This window comes from Prunus mume, linkage group LG6, assembly GCF_029339155.1.
Source record: "Prunus mume cultivar Tortuosa linkage group LG6, ASM2933915v1, whole genome shotgun sequence".
NCBI classification, from domain to species: domain Eukaryota; kingdom Viridiplantae; phylum Streptophyta; class Magnoliopsida; order Rosales; family Rosaceae; genus Prunus; species Prunus mume.
The window spans coordinates 3,027,919-3,040,574 of NC_142703.1; the positions used below are offsets into that span (position 1 = coordinate 3,027,919).

The 12,656-nt window shown below is 35.2% G+C and overlaps 1 protein-coding gene across 1 annotated transcript; it reads right to left on the reverse strand.

Annotated features, from left to right (window-relative positions):
* Window positions 1–883: 883 nt before the first annotated feature.
* On the reverse strand, window positions 884–6,870 carry LOC103336241 (ribonucleoside-diphosphate reductase large subunit-like). The gene is given in 18 exon segments (XM_016795085.2): window positions 884–1,400; window positions 1,726–1,812; window positions 1,931–2,078; window positions 2,168–2,317; window positions 2,394–2,596; window positions 3,325–3,444; window positions 3,523–3,687; window positions 3,841–3,927; window positions 4,007–4,156; window positions 4,240–4,332; window positions 4,428–4,598; window positions 4,774–4,790; window positions 4,793–4,849; window positions 5,001–5,241; window positions 5,349–5,612; window positions 5,893–5,980; window positions 6,103–6,164; window positions 6,371–6,870. Coding segments are annotated over 18 exon segments (2,427 nt in total). The 5' UTR covers window positions 6,599–6,870; the 3' UTR covers window positions 884–1,304.
* Between the last annotated feature and the right edge of the window lie 5,786 nt (window positions 6,871–12,656).

Below are 12,656 nucleotides of genomic sequence, written 5' to 3' on the forward strand. Positions count from 1 at the left end.
GTGAGTTCTACTTCTAATCAAATTTATATAGGTTTGGATTGATGTTTATTATTTCCTACATGCTTAAGAAATGAGCTTATTTTAAATAAAGCTATTATTTATTTTACTTAAATTGAGCTATTATTAATTTATTATATTTATTTGGTGTAGTGGACTAATATTTATTGGAGTAGGAATAAACTTAACTATATTTAATATTTAAAAATCTTCCCCTAGGCTAGAGCCCACTCTAGCCTAGTAATAGATCCGCCCTTGATTGCGACTATCCGAAATTGTTTTACATGACAAATCAAACTTAAGATTTTAGAGTTGTAGTCCATTAACCCTAGCAAAAGATAGCTTAAGTGTTGAAAATTTGTCCTCATCCAGGTCAATTGTCAAAGCAATTTGTACAATTCAAACTCAGTGGCCATGACTTGTGGGCACTACACTGAGCATAAACATTCAAGACCTGACTATCCCCTAAGAAAATTTGAACCTTAAATACTTCGGATCATAGACAAAGCAATAAAAAGTTGAGTCAAAAGGTAAGACTACATGAAACTTCAAAAGCAAAAAGGAACTGGTTGCAACTGTTTCAACTATAACCAGAAATGGACAAATTCCAAGCTACTTGATGAACTTGAGTCCTCTTTCAAAAGCAAAGATAAATTAATAGCTAGTTGGTAGATTCACCAGTGTCTAAAAGATTTCCATAAAGACATTGTACTCAAGGCACATTAAACAGTACAATAACAATTATCAAGCACTAACTAAACACTACGTACATTTAGGTGTTGCAAACTCCTCTAGAGAGTGCAATTAGGGGCAAATTAATATAGTTCAATCCCATAAGACAAGGCATGCACAAGTGTGTAACAAGAGATGAGAACACAAATATGACTTTTGTACAAACAATTTTGGCAAATGCCTTTTATATACATTTTCTTGCAGCTACGTATCTCTGAATCCGAATAGAAGATGCTATACACTGAAGTAATGAGCTTTTCATTAATTAAGGCATAGCCTGATTACATATTTATACTACTCAATCAAACCATAGTTGTGTAACTAATTATACACTCAGAGCTAATTAATCACAGCCTGGCTGTGTAACTAATTTAAATAGACTGCCAGAAATGTTGACTAGGATGAGCTGATGGTTTAGCAAGCTGAGACTGAAATTATACATGCTGAAGTAGCATATGATACTAGAATGGACAAAATGAGCTAATCTCAGATGTACATAACTCCATTCGTCTCACTTCTCGTCAACAAGGACATGATTCAGACATTGGAGATAAGAGGTGGAGGTGAGAGGGGGCTTAACTTCCACAAGCCATGCACTCCTCTCGATTCTGCAGAAAACAAACTTCTGGCATATCAGCATTATCATCACCATCCACCTTGTTATTATTATCCTGCTCCATCAAATAAAACAAGAAATGTTTTGTTAGTTGTAATTATACAAGAGTGAAAGAAGGAACTACTAGAAATTACTACGAAGAAGAAAAATAGCTCAAATTTATTTCCATAAAATCTCAAGGTACCAGTGTATAAGTGTCATGTGAATGGTACGGTACTACTATAACCAATGGAAACATCACTGCTAATCATGGATTTGTAGAAAATGAACTATGACGGCATCAGTTCAACTTTCTCAACCAATGAATACAGGTTGTGCCATATGATTTATATGATTTAATATTTATAACTACTTAAATAAATAAAACCTGAATACATTACGTTATTAAGCGCAGAGATATCAACAGTGAATTTGATAGCATCCGCTGCAGCTCGTGTTCTTAGATAATACATTCCCGTTTTCAAACCCTTGCACATGGGAAATTGAAATCAGATGGAGTTTTAGATCATTTTTAGCGATGAAATATATATTAATTAACTAGTTGAATAATTCATAAATGTCACCTTCATTGATAAATGTTCTTACCTTAGACCAAGCATAGAAGTGCAGGGACGTAAGCTTTCCAAGGTCAGGTTGATCCATGTGAATATTCAGACTCTGACTCTGATCAATGTAGCACCCACGATCAGCAGCCATGTCAACCAAGGTCTTCTGCTTGATTTCCCAGACAGACCTAATTGCATGTAACGACTTTAGCATCAAGCTCGATATGAAGAGACTAGTTAAAGTTGAAAATCGGGAAGGTAAAGAAGAAATCAGTACTTGTAAATAGCTTTCAACTCCTCAGGAACCTCAGGGATGTTTGAGATCGAGCCATTCTCATAAATTATTTTGCTCTTAACAGCATGAGACCAAAGACCCATTTCCGTTAAATCATGAAGTAGATGTTTGTTCACTACAACAAATTCGCCACTAAACACAAGAAAAGTTAGACCTGTAGAGTGCTGAAACCACTCCTTTAGAGTTACTAAGGTATGAAGGTTCAAACCTTAAAACTCTGCGACTATATATGTTGGATGTATAAGGCTCAAAGCACTCATTGTTACCAAGAATCTGGCTGGTTGAAGCGGTTGGCATAGGTGCTACAAGAAGGGAATTCCTCAGTCCATTTTTTGAGATCATTTGCCTAAGAGCACCCCAGTCCCATCGATCTGATGGTGTTACATCCCACATGTCAACTTGCAAAATTCCCTAAGGACAAAAAGGGAAAAATAGTATTTATATTTTCTAACTAGAAATTGGAATCCAGCCACAACAACACCGCAATTAATTTACAAATGAAGATCTGCATTTCTTAACTGAGCATATAGAGAGAAGAAAGAAAACAAAAGGTAGAAATGAGGCACATTGGAGTACCAAAAAGTGGAGTTCACCAAGAAATGTATGTATGCTGCACTAATTTGTTTTCCTTTTTGAGCCCTTCAGGCATTAATGTTAGGAGTTGAACAAAACATTTATATCAATGCTTCTACTGTTATTTCCCACAGTTGCTTTTGCCGGTAAACAAATAAAGTTTAATAGGAACATATGTTTTGCACTATTGCAGCTTTAAAATAGAATGTGAACAACTGGTCTAGTGCAATAACTTAATTTCTAACAAAAAGTTTAAGCATAGGTGAAGATAAAATGTTTTTGTGACCAGTTTAATCATTTCCTTTTGTCCAGTACTAATACAATAGACATGTTATAAGTTCTCTTTAGTAGCACAATCTAAAGAAGTAATTTGTCAATTACAACGGCCAAGGGCACCCCTTTGACAACCCTACATCAAATTTATAATTCCCAGACCACATGCAATTGCCATGTATCATACTAGAAACATACAAATTTATTTAAAATATGCAGGCAAAGCAAAGTAGCTCATATGCAACAATCTCACAACAAACGGTGACTGATCTAATGGAGAAAGTTATAAATACCCTGCTCACAGGACTGCCATGATATGTCTCATAGGGACCATCTAATGCGGCCAAATCAGTAGAAGCTCTCAATGCATGATAGTAAATAGTTTCAAAAATGTCTTTGTTTAGCTGTTGGGCCTGCAATTAACAAACCAAAACACTCAACCTAACTAAACCAAAGAAACTCCAATACAAACCTACAAAGTAAGACGATACCTCTGGCGAATCAAATGGCATGCCAAGAAGAATGAAAGTATCTGCAAGACCCTGAACTCCAATACCAATAGGTCTGTGCTGTAAATTTGACCTCTTTGCAGTTTCAATGGGGTAGTAATTGACATCAATTATTTTGTTGAGATTTGCAGTAACTATTTTAGTAACCTAAAAGGCAAAAATGGGCAATGATCAATCAAATTATAGCTCTCCAGTCCTTGTACATGGAAAGCAATTAAGGGAAGAAAAAAAGGCCAGTGCGTCTACTTATTAGTATTGTGTTTGTCTGCAAAAGGACGAACAATAGTCACACTAACAAACCTCGGCTAGTTTGTCAAAATCAAAGTACCGGTTCTTTGAATCTCTAGATCCAATCATCTTACAAGAGTTTGTGTCAATAGACACCTGCTGGAGAAACATGTATAAAAATGTTCAGCTAACCTATATTAATGAAAAAGAAAAAACTAAAATGAGATTCCAAAGACACCTTTTCCTTGACATATCGGGGTAATGCAATGGATGCCAAATTACAAACTGCAGTTTCTGTTGGACTTGTGAACTCAATAATTTCAGTGCAAAGATTTGAAGACTTGATGGTACCCAGATTCTGCTGGTTACTTTTCCTATTACAAGAATCCTGGATGGAAGAAAAAAAAGGAAACTATAAAGAAAGCACTGGAAAAGCTGTGAAGCTATGGCATGTCAGTTCTCTTAGAATACCTTGAAAAGCATAAATGGAGTTCCTGTTTCAATCTGCGAATTTAACATCTCAAACCACAGTTTCCTAGCAGGGATAACCTTCTTTGCCTTACCCTAGTCCATGAAAAACATAATTTTCATATCACAATCAATCCAGAAGAATATTATATCATTTCAGTGCTGTCACAACAGCAGAAGATCAAGTTTACCTCGTCCTCATATTGGGTGTACAACTTCTCAAATTTTTCTCCCCAAAGATCAGCTAAGCCAGGAGCCTCATTTGGACAAAACAAAGACCATTGCCCATCATTTTGGACTCTTTCCATGAAGAGATCAGGAATCCAGAGAGCATAAAATAGATCTCGAGCCCGATGTTCTTCCTGTTAAAAAAAATCAAGGACAAATTATCCTACACAACAGGTTTGAAGAAAAATCGAGGACAAAAATCATTGGGGTACAACAGTGTATCTGGAAACCCATTAAGTACCACATTTGGAGTAAAAGTCGCAGCATATAGATTTGCAAATTATTAAGCTAATCCTATTTCTGCTTCACCTTGCCATGGTTCTTTTAAGATCTAGAAGATCAAATATATCAGCATGCCATGGCTCCAAATATATGGAAAAAGCACCTAAAAGGAAACAAAATTGATGATGTCAAACATGGAAGAAAAATAAATTAAATATTACAAACATTAGAACACATATAATGGAGCTCTAGATCTACTTTCTTTGAAATAACAATGTACATAAACACGGAGATGCTAGAACTTTTGAAAGTACCCTTTCTTCTGCCTCCCCCTTGATCAACATAACGAGCAGTGCTATTAAACACTCGAAGCATAGGCACAATACCATTTGAAGTACCGTTTGTCCCACGAATATAGCTACCTGTTGCACGAATATTATGAATGGAGATACCAAGCCCTCCAGCTGATTTGCTAATAATGGCACATTCCTTCAATGTATCAAATATTCCTTGAATACTGTCGTCTTTCATGCACATAAGGAAGCAGCTACTCAACTGCAATTAACATTTAAAGTGAAAAATATATATACATATAAACATGGTAAATATAAAAGTCCAAGAGTAGAACTTCCAAATTGCAGAAATTATCTAATCATACATACTTGGGGCTGTGGAGTTCCTCCATTGAAAAGGGTCGGAGTAGCATGAATGAACCAACGCTGGGACATCAAATGGTAGGTTTGGAGAGCAGACTCGATGTCATCCTTGTGTATACCAACAGAAACCCTCATCAACATGTGCTGTGGCCTTTCCACAATCTTCTCATTTACCTTTAAAAGGTAGGACCTCTCTAGAGTTTTAAAACCAAAGTAGTCATAATCAAAGTCTCTTTCATAAATGATCTCACTGTCCAGGCGTGAAGCATTCTGAAACAAATGAAGAGAAAAATAAGCCAGTGGAATCCTCATCCTTTTTTTTTCTTTCCCCTCTCTGTCAAATGTCAAGAGTATGACTCATCACTCTTTATGAACTTAACTACATTAACCATAAATTTATTCAACTTTACTTTACAATTATAAGCACATAATCAGTAGCTAACTAAGCTGCATATGCTCATAATTACCGGTGTCAAAAATATATAAGCATTGTTAAAAGTTAGAATAGAAAATGTTCCATCAGATTAATTGAATAAAATTATATGAGTACCTTCATAATTATTTCATAAACATCATCAGCAACCAGAGGAGCCTTCTTCCCAGACCTTTTATCAAAGAAGTTGTACATGACTCGAATCCTGAATCACTCATTGATAAAAATTACTTCCTTTAGCATGCAAATCCAATCTTCAAGCCCCAAGAAAGCCTCAAAAACCAAATTAAACAAAACAAAACCAGTTGGGCTAAATTAAACACTCACGTTTCCGAAAATGACTCCTTTGTACTCTTATGCAGATTCGAAACAGAGATCCTAGCTGCCAACTACACAAAATTTTTACATCAACCACATAAAACAGCAAAAGGAAGGCAAACTCATTATTGACCAAAATTTCAAACTCAATATAACACACATAAACAACAACATTAACAGCAACAACAAGAGCAGCAGCATTGTTAAAGCTTAAAACTATGCACAATAACTCGAAATTCAACAAACCCATATAGTAAAACTAAGCAAGAGGACCAACCAAAGCATAATCAGGGTGGTTTGTAGCCATAGCCGCAGCAGTCTCAGCAGCCAACTCATCAAGTTGTGTGGTGGTGACTCCATTGTAGACCCCATCACAGACCTTGTGTGCCACGAGCACCGGGTCACAGTGCGCGGCATTAAGCCCATAACTAAACCTCTGTAGACGGGCAGCAATCTTGTCTAATTGCAACGGTTCTTGGCGCCCATCCCTCTTAACCACGTACATTTCTGTAAGCCTCAAAAGAAAGTTTGAGATGATGGGTTTCCAGAGTGTGAAATGAATGTGAATTGGGACTTTCGTCGAACGAGTTGCAGGGACAATTGGTGTGTGACCACATGAGTTTTGGGGTGTTTTATACACACTACACAGAGACGTGGGTGTGCGATCGAAGAAGAGTATAAGAGAAGGAAGAGTGCAAGAGAAGGAAGAGTTCAAGACTCGAGAACCAAGACTGAGTTTGAACCGGTGGTTATTTTTCTTGTGTTTCTTCCTTTTATTCTGTTTTTTTCCCCACATTGGCGGTGTTTTTATAGGGCATCACAATCATGCTCCTTCTTTTTTAATTAAAACTAGCCCTTGGAGCATGTGTCAATTGGTTTTATTTTTTAATTTTTATTTTATTTTTAGAATTAAGAAAAAATAATATGGGTTGTTATATTTCATTAAAATATAATATATTATCTGATTTAGTTTTTAATTTTAATTTTTTTAATATGAAAAAAGTGAATTTACCATATTATCTTAATTTAATTAATAATTTTAATTCTTAAAGTTTGAATTAACCAAGGGCATTTTCTAGTATTTTGAATGTTTCACCATTCTCCGCATTTTGCTTTTTATATATATAGATTTAACTAAAAATACTTAGAAAGTTATTTTAGGATCTTCTAATAAAATTTTAATTCCAACCATATTCTCTAATTTAGGGGATCATAAATGATTTATTTATTTTTTTAATTTAGCATAAATGCTTCATTTTCATATAAAATAATAATAAAAATTAGTTAGCATTAAATAAATACTTAAAATAGCATTAAAGTAAAGTAGTATTTAATTATAGGGAGCTACTAAGAGCATCCACAATGGGCTCCCTAAACCACCTCCTTAGACAAATTTTAGGGATGAATGATAAAAATGCAACTCCAATCACGCTCCCTATCCACCTCATAAAATAAGGAGTCCTCTAGAAGCTCTTAAATCTGAGGAGAGAGAAATGACTCATAGTGGCTCCTTATAATTTAATGCTGCTTTATTTAATGAGTATTTCAAACATTTATTTAATGCTAACCATTTTTTATTTTATTTTTTAATAGGGATGGACCAATCAAAAAAGAGTTATAGCATTTATGACTCTCCAAATTAGGGAGTATGGTTGGAGTTAAATTTTTTTTTAGAGCTCCTAAAATAGCTTTCTTATATTCTTAGCCAAATTTTAGCTAAAAAATAGAGAGCATCATTGTGGATGCTCTAAGAGTCATTTCTCTCTCATTAGATTTAGGAGCTCCTAGAAGTCTCCATATTTTAGGACTTGGATAGAGAGCATGGTTGGAGGTGGGTTTTCTCACTTCCTCTCTAAACTTTATCTAAGGAGATGGTTTAAGGAGTTCATTGTGTATGTTCTAAATCCATATTTTACATAGATGAAGTGGATGTCAACATAATACATAATACCTAATAAATGACCTAACCCACAATCTATTTGTAATAGGGGTGGGCATCAAAATGGGAATACCGAAACCATCTTGAAACTATGCCAATTTCATGCCATCCCATTTGGTGTTGACATGTAAACGGGATGATATCGGGTCATCTCGTTATTGTTTGACACAACATTGGTTCCACATTTGTGATCCCGGTTGGTGTCATACCGTACCAAACAGTACATTATTTTTATTAATCCTAATATAATTTTAGTTCCAACCTTACTCTCACAGATATTTCGTCGACTCTTTCTCTTTGTTTCTTTGTGTGCATTCTTTCCTTTCCTCTGTCAAATTCTTCCCTTCTCTCCTCTTCTCCTTTCTCAATCACGATTTGAAGCCATAATTCCCAAATCCTCCACCATCAATCGATCTCATCTTCTCCTCCTCCTCCTCCTCCTCCTCCTCTCCTCCTCCTCTCTCTCTCTCTCTCTCTCTCTCTCTCTCTCTCTCTCTCTCTCTCTCTGTGTACTTCTCCAAACCAGTGGAAAAGGAAAGCCCCAACCCAAAGTCTCTCTGAGTTTCTATGTAGAAAAATTAGGGGGTTGTTGAAGATCATATTGTTGGTTTGGTTGTAGACTTCTTCAAACCCGTTTCCCTCTGCTACCAATTTCAATCTGATCTCAAATTCTCAGGTATTCATTTGGTTTGCAATTATTTGTTTTCAAATTTGAGAAATTGTTTTGATTTTGGTCCCCAACATCATTGATTTGCTGGTATTGTTCTTGAGCATTTATACTGGTGATTTGGGTGTTATATAGTTGTTTGCTTCAAAGGAACTTAAGGATTCCATAGGAGAAGGAGGTGTGGATCGTGAAAAGGTACAACACATCTGTAAGATCTACCATTTTAAAAAATCGTCACTGGGGTTGTGTTGTGAAAGCTTGTCCTAGTTATTTTGGAAGGAGATATGTAAGATTTTAATTTCTTTTTTTGGTCTCCTTGTTTTTCCTTTTTCGTTTTTTATATATGCCTTGAGTTCCCTAATTTTGCATCATATAAACTATTCTATACGAACTGTTGTCATCAACAAGTTTGTTAAGGCCATGTGTTTTTGTCCGTGGACTAAATATTAAGTCTACAATAGTTAGTTTCGATAGCACAATATTTTCGTATTGAAATTCTGTCTGATTACCTAAATACTAAGTCTGCAATAGTTGACCACCATTGAAATTCTGTCTGATTTTTGTATTAAAGAACCCTTGCTTTCTTGTGTGAGGCTGCAAATCTTAATTATTTTTCATCACTATCTCAAGTTTTATTTGAAGCCATTTTATTATTAGTGAGTTTTGCTTTGAGACTATGGAAGCTTATGTAACTTGATTTGTGAGTGTGTTTGCTATTTGATTATGTAATGCCTTAAGACGCACTAATCAGGATCTAATGCTCAATTTGATTTTGAGAGTTTCCTATACTTGTACATTGCTAATCATCTTCTGCTGCTCTAGATAACTTCTATGCTTGTCTTATAGTTGGACATCTTACAACTTGCAACATGCTACAAAAATTGTCTTTACAGGTTTCTAGAAAATTGTTTGTGTTTTCATGAATCTGAAACTGCTATTTGATGCAGCTTGTAGGTATATTTTTCTTGAATCTGCAGCTTCAACCTAGTCCAAAGCCCCAATTGGGAATTTGGAATGGTAAGAGGCCCCGAAACTTGTTTTTATTATTATTATTACTTTTGCTAAGCTTGTAACTAGGAATCTATTAATAATATCCATCTGATACTTCTGTTCTGTTCATGCAATCTGGATATATTGCTTCTTCAACAGGAACCTCACCATCACTTGAGATGGCACCACCACTAACACAATCTGCACCATATCCAACCCAATCTGTAGAAGGAGCAGTAGTGCTAATGCCACCTCAAATTAAAGAAGATGATGATGACTCAGTATGTGAAATCAACTCAGAAACTAGACATAGAGGTGTGAAACGTAGTTGGGTTTGTGATCATTTTATTACATATGAGGACAATAAAAAGGAAGAAAAAAAAAATGCAACATGGAAGATTATAGAAGTTGAAGTGGTTCATAAGAGAGCAAAATGTGTCTATTGTCCTAAAGGTCCTTTAGGAGATTATGTTATGGATAGTGGGAAAAATGGGACAAGTAGAATGCTTAACCATATTAGAAAGTATTGCAAATATTACCCTGCAAATGTTGACAAAAACCAGAAGATAATTAGTAGTGATAAGAGTCAAGGTAACAAGCTTGTAGCCAGGGGGTTTGTGCAGACTGATGTTTTGGAAGCTTGTGCTAAGATGATTATTATAGATGAGCTTCCATTTAGTTGTGCTAATGTGAAGGCAACCTTTTGGGTACCTATGGTGGTTTAAAAACCTTTCCTGTTATCATTTCCTTTTTCTACTTTCCAAGCCATTCACATTTAAACATAAATAGAATTTAATAAAAATATTTGGATTCAAACTAATTGCTTGGAAAGCAAAAGGGCTGGAAATGGGTCGGGTCGTGTCGTGTCGGGATAATAAACGTGACAAGAATGCTCAACCCGAACCTAACCCATTTAATAAACGTGTCGTGTTGGGTTCGGGTCGTCTTTTATCGTGCGGGTTTCGAGTCGTGTAACGGGTTCATAAATAATAACATGCATGTTCCAAAACTCAAAACTGAAAAAATTTAAATAAAAAAAAAGGTGAGAGGAGAGAAAATATAAGGAAAAAAAAGAAAAAAAAGAGAGAGAAAAGAGAGAAGAGAGAAGGAAAAGAAAAAAAAATAAAGAGAGAGAGAGGAGAGAGGATAGAAGGAAAGACATTTATAAAAATAAAAAAATAAAAAATAAAGGAGAGAAAACTAAAGAGAAGGAAAAGATAGGAAAAAAAAGAGAGAGGAGAGAAAACTAAAGAGAAGGAAAAAAAAGAAAAAAAAAAGGAGAGAAGAGAGAATGAAAAGAAAGAAAAAAAAGAAAAGAGGAGAAGATAGACAGAAAAGAAAGAAAACAAAAGAAGAAAAAGAAACATTATAGATATCAAAAGGCATAGTATATAATCACAAAGTTGTATATAGCATGATGGATAAGGTGTTGGAGAGGAATGAGGGTGGTGGGGGTTCAAAACCCCTAGTGTGTGTTTTGAAGTCTCCATTTCTCTTCATTTTTTCACGAGTTGGCTTGTATTACACGGGCTGACACGACCCGTTTAATAAACGGGTTAAACATGTGTTTTAACGGGTGGTGGGTTGACCCAAAAATTACCCAATTATGAATCATGCTGGATCGAGTCAACTCGAGATTGAATAAGCAATTAAATTTCCATATTGGTCATTCTGGTCCCCGTGGAGTCCACGACCTTCAATCACCAATCCAAGAGTTCTTATAGGTTCAACACAATTTACTAAACATGCCTTGCAAGTTTGGTCCAAATCGAAAGGTCGGATCGCTTGAGATCGCACGATCGGATGATTATCGTTTACCTAAACTTTGAATTATTGAATCGGAGTATCCGGGACTCCAATTCTTGATCCATGAATTTCTACATGATCCTAGAGGTGCCTAAATCAACATATTTGTGAATGAAGTCGATCCAACAGTCAGAACATATCCAACCCAGATAACACCTAAGATGCAATATCCGATCGACAATCAAACGGTAACCAAAATGAAATCCGAGCATACTGTCGTGCTTGGGACGATGTGGGGATCATTTTAGGACCAAAGCCTAACCTTGACATAAGTGTTCCATAAACTTGTATACTAGATCCTTAATCTAATAAATTACAAGGTCTCAGTTAGTCATCATATGTTACCACATATGTTCTTGATAGTGTTCCACTAAATGGGAAAAATTATACCAATAACCTTATTAAAGCAAATAGCTTTTATATTTATAGCCTTGTAAAAATTGATTCAGATTATTTTGTTTTTCATTTTTCTTCTTGGAGGAGGCTTGAGAATATTGTCGAGCAGATATCCTCATAGCCATGCTTTATGTGTGCCCAAAAACAAAAAAAAAACCATGCTTTATGAAGTTTGGGTAAATGATGATTATAGCAATAAGTGAGCTGCTGTGTACATGTTTGTGAAATAGGTGAACGATCAAATAAGACTACAACTTGATATTGTAACTTAAATCTTTTTCAACTTTTTCAAGTGAAGAGAGTTGTGCTATCATTTTTCTTTAGAGTAAAGAGAAATAAATGAAAGAAACGATTGGTTAAATTGTACCAACAACTAATACAATGATTTTCAAGTCCATGACCAATCTACTGCACTAAACCCTCTCGTGCTGAAAACAAAGTTGATTGGTCCAAACCCCAATACCTGCAAATAAAACAATTACCATTTCAACAAGAAGCCTGATATTAATGAAATTGATGCCTGCATATTTCAAAATAAGTATTAATGTGATGTGATATATACCTTTAAAAATATAAACCTCTCCTAGCAAGGGCCTCAAACAAATGCGCTAAAAAAGTTGACATAAAACAATTTAGGGCATCATATGCTTCCTCATCAGTTGAGGGCTAGAAGGACATACAATAAAAATTAGAATAATAAAACTAAATTTAAATTGAAAGACAAAATAAATAGTAGTTCAGTATACCGGGTGTGTGCCTATATTG